The sequence below is a fragment of the Lissotriton helveticus genome, chromosome 5_1 (assembly GCF_964261635.1).
Source record: "Lissotriton helveticus chromosome 5_1, aLisHel1.1, whole genome shotgun sequence".
In the NCBI taxonomy this organism is placed as follows: domain Eukaryota; kingdom Metazoa; phylum Chordata; class Amphibia; order Caudata; family Salamandridae; genus Lissotriton; species Lissotriton helveticus.
In genome coordinates, this window is record NC_136065.1 from 229029139 (window position 1) to 229049235 (window position 20097).

Below are 20097 nucleotides of genomic sequence, written 5' to 3' on the forward strand. Positions count from 1 at the left end.
GAGTTGTTGTGTGGGTGTTTGAGTGGGTGTGTAAGTAGTTGTATGGTTGCGTGCGCAGTTGTTTGAGAGTGAGTGGGTGTGTGAGTGGTTCTATGGATGTCATCAGTGATGTAATTTGAGATGACCATGCCAGGAGTGATGTAATATGTGAAGTCATAAGCAGTGCACTGCGGTAGTGTAAGTTATAGTTAGCTCAGGTAACTAGAACTGCTGAATTTCTATGCTTTTGTGCATGTACAATACAAGCCTAACTATAACATCCCTGTAACCTTTGTTTTTTTCCAGCGCCCCCCCAAAAGGGCGGCCAACCCCATGCCACGCACAGCCTTTGGATGTGCGTGCTGGGGTTATGGCCACAGGGCCTGGCCCGTGGTCAACCCCTCTGCAGGAAGCCAACCCCCATGGGCTGGGGCGGCGTACAATTGGCCTTTGAGACGCAGGAACCGCACTCTCCAGGCCATTTATTTATTATTGGGAGGGGGCAGTGCAGCTCCCCCTCCTTCAGCCTTATTTGGTCCTGGGGAACCCTATTCCCCAGGGGCACATTCTAAGGGGAGTGTGGCATGCGCCCCCCCCCCCCGAGCCTCATTAAGCCCCGCTGACCCCATCCCCTGGGGCCAAATGCAATAAAAAAGTGGAGAGGACGGAGAGCCACCCGACACCATCCTCTGTGGCCTAAATCAATGAAAAAGAGAAGGGGAGCCTATCGCCGAGGCCAAAGTACATAATTAAGGGGTGGGTATGTGGCACCCTTCCCAATCCCTTCTTGGGCTTTGGATGCCCCTGTGCCCACCTGGGGCCCCCCACAAAGCTCTAGCTGGGACAGGCAGGGGCAGTACCAGGGCCCCGTGGCCCGATCCAGCTCCCTACATAGTGCGGAAGCCAGCATTGCCTCCAGGCGGGAGCAATGACTGCTGTGTTTCTCAGCCCATAGGATTGTGACCAGGGAAACAGAACTGAAGTCTGCTTCGAACCGGCGAGAGCATGTTTGAATCTCCCGCTGGATGGGAACAGACTTGCCCTCCATACCGGCACCACTACAGGCAGGAAAGGCATGTTTGCTCCCATTTCAGAGGCGATTTAAAAGGCTCTCGCCAGGTAGGAGCAAACACATGTTTCCCAGTCTGCACTAGTGTGGCCAGAGAAAGTACTGTGTCCCAGTGGGGGGGCTGCCTGGGACACAGTACCTGAGCTGACCCCAGGGGACGGGCCCCCGGGGCCTTCAGAGGGCAGGGAGTGGGGCAGCATGGCCCCTTCCCTTTATACTTAGTTTTGGTCCCAGGGAATTAGGTCACGGACCTTAAGAGGCTCTGGGAGGGTGGTCACGTGACCCCACTCCATGTTTGTTTAACCAACTGACCCTGTGGGATAGGGGTCCCTGGGGCCTTTAATGACTTGGAAGTGCGCCCCCACACACTTTTGAAAATAAAAAACAAAAAAAATAGCCCCAGAGGATGGGGTCCCAGGGGCCTAGAAAGGCTCTGGGAACGAGTCCGCACAGCCCCCTCCACATTTCACCACATTTTGGCCCCGGGGGTTTGGGGTCAATGGGGCCGACAAAGGCTTAGGGAGGAGCGGGGTCACGCTGTCCCCTCCCAGATAAATCACATTTCGTCCCCATGGGATGGGTCCTCAGGGACCAAAATGGGCTCAGGGAGAGGGGACCACTCACGCACCCTTCCCAAATGAATACAATTATAGGAGGCTTCCCCTTTTCTTTTTTTATGCGCGATCCTGCAGGATCACAGCAGAAATTGATGGCCTTTTTTTATTACCCAGGTCCTTTTGTATATATTTGTGTGCATGGGTGTGTGTACCATGTGTACCATTTTTCTCATGTTGGTAACAGCCAATCAGAAAGCTCGCTCCCGCTCGAACCTGAAAAAAAGCTCCCTGGACCAGTCAGAACTTTCTATTTTTTTAAAAATTGGGTTTCTTCCAAGAGACCTTTGGACCCCAATGCCCAGATATACAATTATTTTTGTACCTTATTTCTCAAAACTACTAAACTGATTTACACCAAATCACAAAAAGCCCAATTTGCCGACCTGGATCTAGCCTCCTGCCAAATTTGGTGTGCTCTGTTCAGCAGTTTTTGAAAAACTAAAAAACTTCTGACAGAAGTCTATGTAAAACGCATGGGGATTTTACATTTTGGGACCTCACTTTTTTCCCTAGATGAATCACCCCACAACTTTCCATGCACAAACTAGGAAAATAAAAAGAGCACCTTTTTTGGAAGGTTTAGTAAAGATTAGTCAAAAGGTGCCAAAGTTATAAGCAAAACTAAAAAGGCATTTCCTATAGAAACGCTGACTTAACTATAATTAACCAGTAGCGACTGGCACTGAGAAGGAGGGAGGGAGACAGACAGACAGGCAGGCACAGACAGGCAGGCAGGTACAGACAGACAGGCACAGGCAGACAGACAGGCAGACAGGCAGGCGCAGACAGACAGGCAGGCACAGGCAGACGGACAGGCAGGCACAGACAGGCAGGCACAGACAGACAGGCAGGCAGGCAGAGGCACACAGACAGACAGACAGACAGACAGACAGACAGACAGACAGGCAGGCAGGCAGGCAGGCACAGGCAGGCGGGCACAGGCAGACAGACAGGTTAAGATAGACAGGCAGGTAGGCACAGACAGACAGGCAGTTACAGACAGACAGGCAAGCATAGACAAAAAGACAGACAGGCACAGACAGACAGTCAGGCAGAGGCAGACAGGCAGGCAGAGGCAGACAGGCAGGCAGAGGCAGACAGGCAGGCAGAGGCAGACAGGCAGACAGGCAGAGGCAGACAGACAGGCAGGCACCGACAGACAGGCGGACAGGCAGGCACAGGCGGACAGGCAGGCACAGGCAGACAGGCAGGCACAGGCAGACAGGCAGGCACAGGCAGACAGGCAGGCACAGGCAGACAGACAAGCAGGCACAGACAGGCAGCCAGACAAGCAGGCACAGACAGGCAGACAGGCAGACAGGCAGGCACAGACAGACAGGCAGGCACACAGGCAGGCACAGACAGACAGACAGGCAACGACAGACAGACACAGACAGACAGACAGGCACAGACAGACAGACAGGCGGGCAGGCAGGCACAGACAGACAGACAGGCGGGCAGGCAGGCACAGACAGACAGGCACAGACAAACAGGCAGGCAGACAGGCACAGGCCGACAGACAGGCAGGCACAGGCAGAAAGACAGGCAGGCACAGGCAGAAAGACAGACAGGCACAGGCAGAAAGGCAGACAGAAAGACACAGAAAGACAGACAGGAAGACAGGCAGGCAGGCACAGACAGGCAGGCACAGACAGGCAGGCACAGACAGGCAGGCAGGCACAGGCAGGCAGACAGGCAGGCACAGGCAGGCAGAGACAGACAGGCAGGCACAAACAGACAGACAGGCAGGCACAAGCAGGCACAGACAGGCAGACAGACATGCAGGCACAGGCAGACAGGCAGGCACAGACAGACAGGCAGGCACAGGCAGACAGGCAGGCACAGACAGGCAGGCACAGACAGACAGGCACAGACAGACAGGCACAGACAGACAGGCACAGACAGACATACAGGCAGGCACAGGCAGAGACAGGCAGGCACAGACAGACAGACAAGGCACAGACAGACAGGCAGGCACAGACAGACAGACAAGGCACAGGCAGGCACAGACAGACAGGCAGACAGAAAGACGGACAGAGACAGACAGACAGACAGGCAGACAGACAGGCAGACAGACAGACAGGAAGACACAGAAAGACAGACAGACAGGAAGACACAGGCAGGCAGGCACAGACAGGCAGGCACAGACAGGCAGGCACAGACAGGCAGGCAGGCACAGACAGGCAGGCAGGCACAGGCAGGCAGACAGACAGGCACAGGCAGGCAGGCACAGGCAGGCACAGACAGACAGGCAGGCACAGGCAGGCAGACAGGCAGGCACAGGCAGGCAGACAGGCAGGCACAGGCAGGCAGACAGGCAGGCACAGGCAGGCAGGCAGAGACAGGCAGGCAGGCAGAGACAGGCAGGCAGGCACAGACAGGCAGGCAGGCACAGGCAGACATGCAACGACAGACAGACAGACAGGCAGGCACAGACAGACAGGCAGGCACATGCAGACAGACAGGCAAGCACAGACAGACAGGCACAGACAGACAAACAGGCAGACAGACAGGCGGGCAGGCAGGCACAGACAGACAGGCAGGCACTGCAGACAGACAGGCAAGCACAGACAGACAGGCACAGACAGACAAACAGGCAGACAGACAGGCCGGCACAGGCAGGCAGACAGACATGCAGACAGGCAGGCAGAGACAGACAGGCAGGCACTGCATACAGACAGGCAGGCACAAGCAGGCACAGACAGGCAGGCACAGACAGGCAGACAAGCAGGCAGGCATGCAAAGACAGACAGGCACAGGCAGACAGACAGGCAGGCACAGGCAGACAGACAGGCATGCAGGCACAGACAGACAGGCACAGACAAACAGACAGGCAGGCAGGCAGACAGACAAACAGGCAGACAGGCAGGCAGACAGGCAGGCAGGCAGACAGGCAGGCAGGCAGACAGACAGGCAGGCACAGATAGGCAGGCACAGACAGGCAGGCACAGACAGGCAGGCACAGGCAGGCAGGCAGGCACAGGCAGGCAGGCAGGCAGGCACAGGCAGGCACAGACAGACAGGCATGCACAAGCAGGCACAGACAGGCAGACAGACAGGCAGGCACAGACAGGGAGGCACTGAGAGGCAGGCGCAGGCAGGCACAGACAGGCAGGCAGGCACAGACAGGCAGACAGGCGGGCAGGCAGGCACAAACAGACAGGCAGGCACTGCAGACAGACAGGCAGGCACAGACAGACAGGCACAGACAGACAGACAGGCAGACAGACAGGCAGACAGACAGGCAGGCACAGACAGACAAGGCACAGACAGGCAGACAAGGCACAGACAGACAGACAGACAGGCAGACAGAAAGACAGACAGACAGAAAGACAGACAGGCAGACAGAAAGACAGAAAGACAGACAGGCAGACAGACAGACAGGAAGACACAGAAAGACAGACAGACAGGAAGACACAGGCAGGCAGGCACAGACAGGCAGGCAGACAGACAGGCACAGACAGGCAGGCAGAGACAGGCAGGCAGAGACAGACAGGCAGGCACAGACAGACAGGCAGGCAGAGACAGACAGGCACAGGCAGACATGCAACGACGGACAGACAGACAGGCAGGCACAGGCAGACAGACAGGCAGGCACAGACAGACAGGCAGGCACTGCAGACAGACAAGCACAGACAGACAGGCACAGACAGACAAACAGGCAGGCAGACAGACAGGCCGGCACAGACAGGCAGGCAGACAGACATGCAGACAGGCAGGCAGAGACAGACAGGCAGGCACTGCATACAGACAGGCACAGACAGACAGGCAGGCACAAGCAGACATACAGGCAGGCACAGACAGGCAGGCACAGACAGGCAGGCAAAGACAGGCAGGCACAGGCAGACAGACAGGCAGGCACAGGCAGACAGACAGGCAGGCACAGGCAGACAGACAGGCGGGCAGCCAGGCACAGACAGACAGGCACAGACAGACAAACAGGCAGACAGACAGGCAGGCAGACAGACAAACAGGCAGACAGGCAGGCAGGCAGAGACAGGCAGAGACAGGCAGAGACAGGCAGGCAGGCAGAGGCAGGCAGGCACAGGCAGGCAGGCAGGCAGAGGCAGGCAGGCACAGACAGACAGGCAGGCACAGACAGGCATGCACAAGCAGGCACAGACAGGCAGGCACAGGCAGGCACAGGCAGGCAGGCAGGCACAGACAGGCAGGCAGGCACAGACAGGCAGGCACAGACAGACAGGCAGGCACTCCAGACAGACAGACAGGCACAGACAGACAAACAGGCAGACAGACAGGCAGGCAGACAGACAGGCAGGCACAGGCAGACAGACAGGCAGGCACAGGCAGACAGACAAGGCACAGACAGACAGACAAGGCACAGACAGACAGGCAGGCAGACAGACAGGCAGGCAGGCAGGCAGACAGGCAGGCAGGCACAGGCAGACAGACAAGGCACAGACAGACAGACAAGGCACAGACAGACAGGCAGGCAGACAGACAGGCAGGCACAGGCAGACAGACAAGGCACAGACAGACAGACAAGGCACAGACAGACAGGCAGGCAGACAGACAGGCAGGCAGGCAGGCAGACAGGCAGGCAGGCACAGAGAGACAGGCACAGACAGACAGACAGACAGGCAGACAGACATACAGGCAGGCAGGCAGGCAGAGACAGACAGGCAGGCACTGCATACAGACAGGCACAGGCAGGCACATACAGATAGACAGGCAGGCACAGACAAAGACAGGCAGACAGACAGACAGGCACAGGCAGACAGACAGGCAGGCACAGACAGACAAGACACAGACAGACAAGACACAGACAGACACAGACAGGCAGGCACAGGCAGGCAGAGACAGACAGGCAGGCACTGCATACAGACAGGCAGGCACATACAGATACACAGGCAGGCACAGGGAGACACAAACGACAGACAGGCAGAAAGGCAGACAGACAGACAGGCAGACACACACACACACACACACACACATATCCTGGAGACAGGAAGCAAATTCTACCTGCAATCAAATACATGTTGGGTTACATTGCATGAATTTTGCAGTACTTATTTTGGTCTGCTTCGGACAGTAACAACTTATTTTGGGCTACTTAACAAAATTTGCACTACAAACTGAGAATATGAAAAGCATCTAAAGGTCTTGTCGACTTATGCGTCCCTCTTATGGAGACTTTTTAAAGATATTGTTAGGCACACCACACTGCATCATGCTAGGTAGCCTGAAATTTGTACTTATGACTTGAGATAGGATTACTTGAGGGTTAGCAATTGCTGTTGGTGGCCAAAATGGCAATTGCAAGGTACTGGTAAGAAATAGAGGCTCCAGTGGTAAAGAACTAGTTCTTGAAGCATGGGGCTGTGGGAAGGCTAACTGGAATGACAGTTGCAAGTTTGTGTTCTTGAATGTATGGCTATAAATGATTCTACATATTTCAATGGTTAACCGGAAAGTTGCATCTTCTCTAAAATGCAGGGCTCCACAACTCTTGGACTAACGAACAATTTTGGCAAGTAGGAGACTGCAGTTCTATGAATAAGCTGCATAAATATTACATACTCTTTTGAATGGATGTCTGGCTGACTATCTTTGCCTGAGAGGTTAATGATCAATGTAGAAGGGGTGGGCGAGGCTTATAAGTAACCAGAGGCGGAACAGATATGTTGGAAACACATTATATGGTTGTCATCTGTTTGAAACATATTCTCTCTGTAAGGAAAATCAATTAAAAGTACTTAAAAATGAACTAACTACCTTCCAGGTTTTCTTTGTACAATCCAGATAGAAAGTGATCAGGCTACTTTTCTTGGGGCCAGTTCATGCAATTAACTATTCAACTAAACCCGGCTCTCTACTAGTGCAATAATGGACTTCTAACCATCTCAAACCTGACCCTTGCTGCTTGCCTAGTATCAAATGTCTCCTATCAATGTACAGCTTGATGCAGGCAAGCCTTCTTCTACCCTACGATGTGCAGCATTACCCAATGAGTGGAGAAGTGTGGCTCAATGGTTAGAGCAGGCAGACCTTGATGCAGAGCTCTGGCCAGGGACCAGGGTTCGATTCCCGCCTGGGCGGGTCTCGGGCTCATAAATTCCTCTGACCGGATATTCTCGCCTCAGTGCCTATTCTGATCATGGGTCCCACGCTGCAACTCTGGGCAATAGCTTGCTTAGTCTCCACAACAGCCCCCACAACGCGAGGGATGCCTGGTTTCACCATGGGGGTGCCCAGGAGTGGACACTTCACAGGGAAAAACCAGGAAGGGTTCCCTTGCGGTATTCGTACAAGCGCCGGGAAACCCATTCAGGGTAGCTGCGCGCTATACAAGTACAAAAACATTTACAAAAACATTTACAATGATGAAGAGCACATAAAACTGTAAAACCTTTAGATGTCTTACATAATATCACAGTTTATAGCATGAACGATTCAAATACTGTCATTCTTTTATAATTGTATTTGTGAAGCATATGACAAATGCAAAGCCCCGTTCACACATCAGGAGAGCACAGCAAAGAAAATGAAATCAATTTTACATACATATTTGTTTTTTAAGGTTAACAATGCATATTAGCGAAAAGTATCTTTCAGTCGATTGGTAACCCTCCCTATAATAGGCAGTAATCTAGTGGTTTAGTTAAAAGACCAAACATAAGGAAGCATAAAAGAAAACGAAAAAAGGTGTATTTAAAACAGAATTGCCTAATAAAAGGATATTCACTCATACATCATATTAATGAACAGTATTCTGCTTTTAATAGCAAAACAAAACATGAAACAGAAGACTTGGATTGTAACAGTTCACATTAAGTACAACTGTTAGAACTGGCTATTTCTGGTAGGCTAAGGCTGACGCCAAAGCCAGGCAGAAACCACCATTCTAGTCAGGGCAAGGGAGTCACACGCCAAGATAACCCCTGCTCACCCCCTTGGTAGCTTGGCATGAGCAGTAAGGCTAAACTCGGAGGCAATGTGTAAAGCATTTGCGCCAGCACACAACAGCAACAACATCCTAGGCACACCACAAAAGGAACTCCACACAAGGTTATGTAAAAATAACTTCTGTATTGTCAAAACACATTAGATAGAAATCACACATGTACATGGTGCCAACTGGCACGGGCAATATTCACCAGGGATTATTTACAAGACAGGGCCACATGGGCCACAGTCAGAATCTTTAAAAATAGAAATACTGTAAGAAATCAGAATAAAAGGATATAAAATCACTGTAGCACAGAGCAACAGTTATAAATCACAACCAGTATCTACTGGGAACAGGTAAGTACCACCTACGCAACCCTAAACACCTTAGGAGAATGTCACGCAGGGGACCAGGACCTCACTAGGACCACCTGTATTAGAAAGAACAACCACCTAAGAATAAAATACATTTAGGGGTATAAACAAGAACACATTACCCATGATGCATGAAACACATTCAGAGGAGTAGTAAAGGAAAACACATGATGCATAAACCTACACATTCAGCGGTGTTAAGAACAAAGCACATGATGCATCACAAACACAGTCAGAGGTGCAGCGCTAGGAGACACATGACGCCTAAAACATTCAGAGGTGCAGCGCAGGGAAAGAAAGACACATGATGCATAAAAACATTCAGAGGTGCCCCAACACAACTCAATAGCGCAAAAACACACAGTAGGCAATTACCATCCTAAACATAGCAGGTAACCACATTGCGCAAACATCACCGTAGCAAAACCTATCAAAAACATAGAAATCACAATGCGCAGAAATCACATAAGCCACCACTTGTGGCAGTCCCCAGGCCAACTGGCCTTGTTGGGGCTAGAACGCCCTGTGTCTCAATGTCAGGGCCTAAACGGTGCAGCTGCCCACTAATTGCTGGGCAGCTGGGATAACAAGCAAACTAGGGCATGGGCTCTCACTAGCCCTCGAACAGTACTGCGCCAAAAAGGCAGGAGCCACACGGCTCTTGAACCAATCTGCCCCCATGAACCTCTCTGGTTCATCTGCACCTGTATTAGCCAGTTCTTATGTAAAAATTGTCTCAAGTCTCTAAAATTGGTATTAAAAATAATGCCAAGGGCTTATCTCCAATAGGCTCCAAAAACGGTCTGTTCAAATAATGCCCGCATGTGACTTACTTCGAAAATCACACCTTCACCTCTATTGCGCTCCTACAATGCGAGCGCGCCTCACCAGGGGCTGCGGGTGCACCGCGCCGATCAAAAACAGGCTTGCTTCAGCCCCGGCCGGTCCCTGCTGCTCTCCGCCGCTCTCAGTACTTCCAGGGAGCGGCGGGGAGCTAGCACAGCTCCTCGGGACAAAGGCCAGGGGCGGTCGGCACTCGCGCTGCTCCCGCGGCGAGGACGGGTCTCGAAGACGGGTCTCTTTCTCACTGCGGGCGCGGCTTCTCTCTTCCACGGGCTTCCCCCGACCAGCCAATCCCGTCGCGGCACTGATGACGAGCCTCCACACACGCCCGGGAGTCAGCCAATGGCAGTGCGGCTCCCGGGACAGGCTTGCAATGACGTACTTCGGGGCAACAAATCACCACTCGGCAACGCCGATGACGCTGCGGCGCACGGGCCTATCCCGTCGCGGCGTTGGTGAGGGGGCTCGGCTCATCCAGCCAATGGGAGCGCGGCGGCTCCGATCTTCGCCGCGGCAGCCTCCGGTTATGAACGGCAACTTCCCAGGGTATTCCTGACCCCGGGCAGCGGCGGTGAACAGCCGGCAGATGGATTTTGAGGGCGCAGGTCACGGACAGATCGCCCTCTCGGCCTCACAGCCGCCCTAGAGCCAAATTCACGAGGGAAGGCACCGCAGGCCTCCGACCCTCGCTGGGAATGTGCCGATGAGCACACCGACCCCTACTCACGCTCAGCAGTTGATCACCAAGCAAGCTCCAGGTCAAAACAGCACGATCTGCACAGCGTCTTGGGCTTCTTTAGGAACCTTTTAACCCTGGGTTCCAGGAACAGGAGGCCAGCTCTTCTCAGGCCCTTGGAGATTCAGTGAAGACACAGCAAAGTCTTAGTAGTTCAAGCAGATGGGGGCACAGCACACAGCAAAGCCCTTCTTTTCCTCTCCTTCAGTTGGATAGCAGGATAGGTCAGCCCTTAGAGCACACAGCAAGGCAATCTTCCTTCAGTTCCTTCAGCAGTCCTTCTGGCAGAGGTTCCTCTTGATTGTAGAATCTCCTTTTCTGTAGTCAGGGGTCCTTCTCTTATACCCCAAAAAGTCTTTGAAGTCCTTTGAAGTCTTTGTGCAAGTGGGCCCTGAGCCCGGTCTAAACCAGTTCTTGGGTGTTGCTGGAGCCCTTGGGCTTCCTGGCTTCCTTCTTTCCTTCAGTATCAGGGACAGAGGTGACAGTCGCCCAGCGGGGAGGTGGAGCCAGCATTGTGGCAGGCAGGCACAGCCTCATTCACTATCAGGTGCTATCTCCTCCCACTTCCCTGGCAGCAGATGCTGCCTTTCATCCACGGGCTGACTAAGACAACCTCCTGGGGGCTCTGCAGCCCCTGTCACCCTCAAACCAGACAGTCAATCCACAAGCAGGCCCAGGCACTCTGGGCCAGGCTCACCAGCCAATCACACGCCAGGCACAGATTACACAAATATGCCAACTTCTAAAAGTGGCACTTCTAGACTAGACACAATCATGCCGCATACACCATTACGCAGCATTCAATCTCACGAGTTCGTACATATCAAACTCGACCCTGCACTCCCCACACATCAGGAACTACCATGGGCATACATATTCCCCATTCATTCCTATGGGAGGGCAGGTCACTCACCACACATACACAGAGAGCTCACGCACTTTACACTGTACCACAGTGAAAAAGTGCGCCAAGGCCTAAAATCATCAACACTAGGTTCCAGAAACAGGCTAGGAAAAAGCAAAAAGTTTTGGGGTGAACCTGCCAAAAGGGCCAGGTCCAACAACAACCATATAACTCTCCTCTATACAACTTTTCTCTTATGCTAACAATGGCGGTATTAACACCCAGGATGGGGCAGGACCAACATACTACATCACATTTTTAGGTTTAAGATATAGATGTGAAGATAAAATCACTGAAGTGCTAAGCCCTCTTAGGAATGTTACTGTTTACTGGCATATGATAGCTTAAAGTGTTCTTCATGTCTTCAGTCTAATTTGGCTTATCAAAGAATGTTGACCATGTAATTAAGAAAAGTTTTATTCTGTCTTGCACTTTATAAATGATACATTCCAAAGAGACCACTTTACAGATTTATATAAACCATTCATCTAGAGTTGAAAGGTGTGAGGCAACCCAGTGCATTAATATTAAAATGTTCGCTATGGCCAGCCAGCTGTTTGGAGAGGTCAAAGAGGTGAGCTCGGTCATGTCAGGTAATAGGCGCAATTTATCCCTTAGTATCAAGGCCAGATCAATATTCCTACATAGTATGTTATTAACAGAAGCCCAGTACCTCGAGATGCTTGAGCATCTCCAGAGTAAATGCAAAACATGAGAGCTACGTTATCTACATCTCCAACAATCTGCCCAAGACAAATACTGTTAGGCAGCCCAAAATAAGATGCTACTATCACTAATGGACAAAGATGAGTACAGTAAAATTCATGCAAGCACACACAGACTTTAAGCATAATAAAAACAGCCTACCGCAATGATCCTTACCAAACCATGCGAGTGAATAGCAGCATCTTGGGAAATTCCCAATGAAAATAACATGTGTTCCTGTCATTAATTAAATTCTCCTCATCTAATTTCAAACTTTGCTTGTCCTCATGATCCTTTTCAGATAGAGTAACACCGCTCACCTGGTTTTCACTACCCATGGAAGTGAAAAATGAAGCACGATTCAAACTTACCTCCTTGACCTTTTTCTTCTTCTTCTTCTTCTCCTTGGAATGTGATTTGCTCTCTGTCGCTGAAACGAAGAAAACAAGACCATCACTTCTCTTCTAATGGCTTGAGGCAGCACTTGGTGATGGGAACATTTCTGAACAAAGTTGCATTGGAAAACAGCATGACACCCACTATGCAATGTTCACTATCCCATGCCAGCTATCTAGCAGAAATACAGAAACAAAGAATAGGAGAGAGCATTTATGTCTTCATTCAAGAGTCCACTCTGTGTCTAACATGACCGAAAGCAAATCTGAAAGAAAACATGAAAGTTACAGGACACTGCTGAGTAATCAAATGGATTAATCCTTGTTAAGAGAGAAAGCACCTTAAACAGATTATACATGAACGATTTACGAAAAAACTTTTTGAAAGCTGGATGATGAAACAGAAGAGAAATGGCAGTGGAAAAGAATGGTCTTCGAGGTAGTCGAAACAATTTTTTCCTATTTGATGATGGATTCCATCATTTGTAATTGGTAAAGAGCATCAGATCAAAGTTGAAATCAAACACAGTCACCAGTAATCTGTGTATCACAGCAAACTGGCTTCAAATTTATATAACTGTCCAATTCATAAGTTCTCTTTCGGACGTACCATTAGCACACTTCTGTGGACTGCCTTTTTGGATTACAAGGACTTATTTTCCTTGTCTTGGGGATCTGAGAAGTAGAGTTGTGACTATGCCAAGTCATACAAGTACATTTGCACTCTCAAAAACAACAGTAAACCTTCATAATCAAATATCAGTTCAGATTCCAATAAAAAACCTAAGGGAGCTGGATAATAAACAAAAAGTACAAGGAAAGGGTGGCAGCTTCACTGAGAGCAGTCAGGTGTCTGTGCTGCAGAGCACTGTTTGAAATGGACAGGTACTTTCAGACTCTGAAGCAGCACTTCAATAAGAAGCAGTGATTCAGCAAACAAATGTATCTCTATGTACTTTCCCGACTGCAACATTTAGTTCTCAAAGCTAGTATTGGTTTCAATATACAAACCAAGGGCTGGTGTACTGGGGTGTATGAATAGTGACTATGACAAGCCAGGACAGTATACCTGTTTCCCCCATAACACTAAACTATTCTGAATCAGATGCAAGGTCCTGCCACTTTACCAACTCAGAACGTAAAATGTTAAACGAAAGGTACCATGTACGCGAAGGAATCTTTACAGAGAGCACCTCATCGACAACTTCCGGCAACTCCTTGATTCAACGAAACAATGATTCTAACCATATTGTGCAAAGGGAATCCAACGGTCAGTGATTTCAGACCCTATGACACTGATGGACCATGTTAGGAACGCAAGGCTTAAATATTTTCCGAGCTTCTAATCACTGCACTTGTGGTCAGTGCAGTCCAGAACAGATCAATGTCAAAATCCAAACCTACTCCAGAAACAAGAATCTGCCACATAAGCTGTCTGTGACGGTTAAGAGAAAAACGCAAACAGAGTATACTGTTAAACTTGGAAAGTGTTGGACATGTAATAAAAAACTAGGCACACAATCAACACGTTAAACTGCAGTGAAAAGGTCTTGAAATGGTGTAAGGAAGTAATCAAGGACGTTGCTGGTGAGCTGGATTTAAAAATGTATCCTAGGATCCTGCTATTCAATGCCTTCAGGAAATCAAGGAATGAAATTTCACAATGGTACAGTATACAACTTAAAAATGCTGGAGTTATCAGATAGGATACATTGGTTTTATGCGACAACAGAATATGACACACTAAAAGCAGGAAGTAAAGAGAATTAGTTTAGAAAGATCTAGAGAAAATACTTGGATGGCTATTGACGTCTGTAGATGAACATGTGATTAATGCACATCTTCGTTTACCATGGCTATGTCTTGGTAGTGGAATGCGGTGGCAATTAAATCAATAGCAGCTGGTAGAAATGAAGATGTAGAATTTAGCATAATTTATTTTTCCTTTGCACCCTCAAGGAACTAAGAACTTGCACAGAGAGAGGATGTGGAAAGGGGAAAAGTGTAACAGACTGATAAAGGACAGTTGCTCTTGATGATGCCATTCTGACGTGCCAAGTTTGCAAATCTGCACAACCCTTTCCCCTGAAATTCTAAACCTTTGCGATCAACATTTTAGGAGGAAAAGGTGTTTAGGAACGTTTATTTATTTCAGGAAAATATTTACTTACATTCTTCAATCCTCAATGTGGAGTTTGCTACGCATAGTTCTATAAATGGTGAAGCAGGGATACACCATTATGCCCAATCCAAGACAGTGGGAGCAGTGGATTCTTAAGCTTGTTCCCAATACAAAATGGCTCGAGTACTTCCAACAATGTTACTTTTGTATGAAAAAGGCTGCTGACTTCGGAGGAAGATGCAGTGCCATGCAAACAATACTATTTTCCATCATGCTCTTTGCACCTGCTCTTGATGTTTGTCCCATTGTTTTTTATTCAGGATTTTCCTTGGATTTCAATAATCTTCTGGAAGTCTACAGTTTAGCATCCCGATTCTCATCTTAGCAGCGAACTGTGGATCTGTATCTCCGAATGTCTTCTTGCATATGACCTCTGGAAAATATTTCTCTTTGGGGTGTTCCCTTATTTGCGACCTTTTTGAGAGCATCTGCTTACCATACACTGTAGGTCTGTGTAGGTGGCATTGTGTTTACAGATAGAAACTGTGCTAGCGTCGGGCAATGCCAAAGTACAGATAGAAACTTCGGACCAGTCTAGAGCCTGACTCTTTGTGGCTCCAGAGGATTAGGCTTCCAGCTCCATATCGATAATGGATTCCAATCAAAGAGGTGTTTTAAACCCTTAAGGGTTAGCTCAGAAAATGAACAAGTGCAAAAGATACAACATTTATGGGACGAGAACTTTGCTTATTTCACATGTAATTTGCTAGTGCAAGGATCTTCCTGTGGCCATGTCCGGTGCCCTTTGGTTTTCAGGTGACTCGATGAAACTCAGTTGTTTCTCTCAGCTGCAGCATAACTATACATGAGAGAGGCAAGACGGAATACAAAAAATGCCTTTTCTGACTGAGATAGAATAAATGACTGAGGTGGATTATGGAAATGTTTACAGCTTCATCAGGACAGGGCTTCTAGAGACACTTGAGCTATAGCAAATGGCTAAGGCTGAGGCCTTTCATTCAATTATTTCGGACTTTTGTAAAACGCTACGTATTTCCTTTTGCTTACTTTACAGTGCCAAAGGTGATAACAGTGTACAGTTTTCACAGAGAAAACGGGATGGTTGGAGTCCAATAAGATAGGAGAGTGTATATATTAAATCAGAATCAGGTGGGAAAAATTAGTGTTGAGCCAAGTTAAACTCCCGAGGCTATACGCAGAACTAATGCCAATTTTGGAAAAAGTGGGAGATCTAGCTAAAGATGTGGGCAATAAAGATTCCCATAACAAACTATACCAGGCACATGAGGATCTCATCAAGGGAGCAGCCTCCAAACTTTTTAGTAAGGTACAGAATCCCAAGAGGGGGCAGCACCACAAATCCGCATGGTTTAATGCAGCCTGTAGAAAGGCAAAGGGAGATATCCTCAGATGCATCAAGGAGGGAACAGGCGGAGAGAAGCTACGAGAATGTAGACGGGCATACAAAAAATTAGTTGCCCACGCTAAAATTGAATGGGAGGAGAATCAATGGGAGGAGCTCACTAGTTCCCTCGCAACAAGAGACTACCGAATGTTTTGGCGAGTGGTAAACGGGGGATCAGGGAGTCTCCTTTCGGCAATAGAGCCAAATATTGCAGCAGGGGCGTGGCAGGCACACTTCCAGTCTCTTTATAGTTCTGAGCAGGGAGAAACTATAATTGACATCGGTAATGGACTGGCTGAGTATGACGGGGACTTGATAACAGTGGGGGAGGTTAAGGTAGCAATCGCAGGACTGGCATCTGGGAAGGCGCCAGGATTGGACGGTCTTCCGGGGGACCTGTTCAAGCAGGAGCCCGATGTGTGGGCCCCATACCTTGTCACTGTGTTCAACGCTGTCCTGCATGGCATGGAAGTCCCGAGCACTTGGCTGGGGGCAGAGGTGGTTCCTATATTTAAGGAGGGTTCCCCCCTGCTCCCAGCCAATTACAGACCAATCAGCTTAATTGATGTGCCCCAGAAGCTGTTCGGTAGGATACTGTTGAATCGCCTGCAGGACTGGGTGGAGGAGACGGGCGCCCTCAGTCCATACCAGGCGGGCTTTAGGAAGGGAGTCTCGACAGTGGACCAGGTCTTCCGTTTGAATATTATCTTTTGGAGGACAGCGATATTCGAAGGTGGCAGCTTGTACACAATATTTGTGGACCTGAGGGCCGCCTTCGACCTGGTGCCCTGAGGGAAACTTTGGAGCGTTCTGGCTGAGATGGGGGTCCCCCCGGACATTCTGACAATTTTACAGAGACTCCATCATAACAACTACGCCCGGGTCAGATGCGGGAAGCTTGGGGAGTTAACGGACGGATTCCCCGTTGACAGGGGGGTGAGGCAGGGTTTTGTATTGGCACCGACCCTGTTCTGCCTCTTTGTCAACGGGGTAATCGCCCATCTCAATGGCATTGAATACACTGATGCTCCGAAGCTGAACTGCAGCAGGGTCCCTGCAATCATGTTTGCAGATGATACCCTGCTGCTGTCCAAAACCCCCATGGGGATACAGAGGATCCTCGATTCTTTTGTGTCCTTCTGCACGGAAAGGGGGCTAGAGATTAATGCTACAAAAACAAAGTTCATGGTCCTGAACCCAACCAAAAGATCACGCCTGAACCCCATACTGGGATCATCATGTTTAGAGAGAGTCTCCACCTTTGAATACCTGGGTGTAACATTGAATGAAAACATGTCCTGGGGAACACATCAGACTAGGGCTAACCTTAAACTAGTGCAGACTACAGGTGGCATCGCACGCATGATGAAAAATTCCACATATCGTCCATTGGGGCCGGTCATTCAGATCTATAAGGCACAGGCCAGGGGTGCTATCATGTATGGGGCGGAATTGTGGGGTCACACATCTTCCCACAGTTTGTCTACAACTGAGAACAATTTTATTAGACAGTTAGTTGCACTCCCGTCTAGTACACCGATTGTCCCCTTGAGGATGGACCTGGGACTGAGACCAATAGCAGATGAACTGGGTCTCAGGCCCATAGCCTTCTGGCGAAGGTTATGGAGTAGTGAAGAACTTTCTACCTACAGGGCGGAACTGAGGGAGTTTCTAATCCACCCCAAAGCTCTACAGATCCCATGGATAAAATATATAAAAAAGTCCTGTGTGAGATTAGGGTTCCCCGACCTATGGTCCGATCCAGCTAATGCTTCACTAGGGATTCCACGAAGAGTTCTGGCCAACGCTTACCACGAGCAGAAACTAGCTAGGGTCATGGAATGCCAGGGTGAGGGGTCACTAACATCTGCATTCATGCAAAGCAAGGATTTATACAGGTTGGAGAGGGTTTTGGATGGTATGACACCCGTGCTGGCCAGGAAACTATTCCTCCAATGGAGATATGGCACACTGCCTCTGCGGGCCTTTACTAGCTCCTGGTCAAGACCGCCCTCTACCAAGCAATGCCCGGCATGCATTTGTGCTCAGGAAAGTGATTTACATGTGGTCTTATTTTGCCCTACTTACAAAGCCGCAAGGAAATACTGGCTCTTACCACTCATCAGAAACTTTGGTTGTAGGGAGTACCTCCCGATGTACAGAATTTTAAAAACTGATGTCTCGGGTCCAACGGTGTTTGCATTAGCTAAATTCCTAACAAATGTATGGCATACTCGCACCCGTATTTTAAAGTCGCAGTTGTTCACATAACTATAAGATCAAAATTTTAAACGTATGGTCTTTTATCTGTTTTCACTCTAGTAGTATTTATTTCTCAAGGTGAAATGATTTTATACTGTATAACATGTGTCCCTGCATATTTGCGATGTTTTATATTGTTTCAAACGTGTTTTTTTGCCTATCTTTGATGGCCAAATCGGCCGAAATAAAGAAAGAATACCTTGTATATATTAAATATTCTTTAAACGCGATCCATAATATGGAAAAAGTTCAATTGAAAAGGTAGGTGTAAATAAACAAATTACCTTCAGTGATGATCTTTCTGGTAGAGACTTTTTAACCGCAGATTTACACCTTTTGAATACTTTCCAAGGCACCAGACTGGATCAGGAAACATTCAAGTAGTACCTTTGCGCACCATTATGTGGCGCCATGCAGCTCTGCTCTTACGCTCCAGAAATGACGTGCGGAGCTATCCAAGCTCCCAGACACAGAGGCCCATTAGCACATTGCATTGACCAGTGTGTAGATTCCTTAACTTGGGACCTTTTTACGGGGCAGAGTCTAATTCACAGAACTGGGTGGATGGGAGGGTAGGTGCGGAATCTGCCATTAGATTGATTCTCTACCAGAAAGAGCATCAACGAAGATAAGTAACTTGTTCTTCTGATAGAGACTTCTAACCGCTGATATCTCACCTTTTAAATAGATGCTGAAGCAATAGCTATTTAGATGTGGGGCTGTGAATTGTCTAAGACCAAAAAGTCCTTTAGGACTGAGTGGGCAAAATGCCCCTCTCGGTGAACCGAGCTGTTTGGCCAGCAGTGCTTCCTGAATGTGTGGAAGGACATCCATGTATCTGCCCGACACATGTCCAGGATAGGAACTCCAGGTGCAGTGGTAGCATCCTTGACTCTGGTGGAATGAGCCCTTAAATCTTCCGGGGGCTGCTTCTTGGCCAATGCATAGCAGATATTTATGCAGAGCCGGATCCAGCAAGAGATAGTCCTTTTCTGCATGGCTTTTCTGTTCCAGACAAATAATTGATCGTCCAATCGGTGTTCTCTGGTATGACCAATGTAAAAGCAGTAAAAATTTTAAATAAGGAGGGTCAGGTCAGCAATCTTAAGAAGGCCGAAAGGTACCCTTTTAACTGTGCAAGGCAAAGGTCAGAACAAATGATAAAACATCTGATCACCTGGTCTAGAAAGGGTACATCTGTTGTGTGCCATAAAAAACACAAATTTAACACAACAAGTATACATAGCATTTTTTGAGGGACACCTCACTGCAAAGATGGCAACACCCACCTCCAGAGGAAGGGCGAAGGTAATCAGTGGTCGATGCTCAGTCTCCAAACATGAATGTGAAGATTGTGAAGGCCCGGGTGCAGGACCCTGTTTTATTGCTGTGGCCACAGATGCTCATGCCCAGGGTCTCTGGATAGCATGCTCTTTGTGCTCAATCCAAGGAAATAAGGATGACATAGGTCCAGTCGTTCCTGATCTTCTTCAGAACTCTGGGCAGGAGACAGAGTGGCGGGAAAGTATACGAGAGTCCCAAGTCCCACAACAGGTGGAAGGTGTCTCAGAAAAAAAGAAAGCGAAACAGCTAGAAAACCCCAATGCACAGAAATGCTAACATTGCACGTTCTCGTGTGGAGGAGACCTGGCTCCATCTCTGGGAGTAACTGCCACACGTGATCTGCTAGGTGTTGAAGGCGGAGTTAGTCTTCCAAAGATTAATCTCGTGTGCACAAGTGGGTATGATCATCAA

General features: G+C 48.9%; 1 protein-coding gene across 2 annotated transcripts in view; it reads right to left on the reverse strand.

Annotated features, from left to right (window-relative positions):
* Window positions 1-20097, reverse strand: part of RABL6 (RAB, member RAS oncogene family like 6) — a 418930-nt gene that overhangs the window by 6963 nt on the left and 391870 nt on the right. For both annotated transcript variants that reach the window (XM_078642071.1, XM_078642072.1), the window contains exon 14: window positions 12509-12567. In XM_078642071.1, the coding sequence (XP_078498197.1) occupies window positions 12509-12567 (59 nt within the window). The remainder of the gene's footprint in view (window positions 1-12508; window positions 12568-20097) is intronic.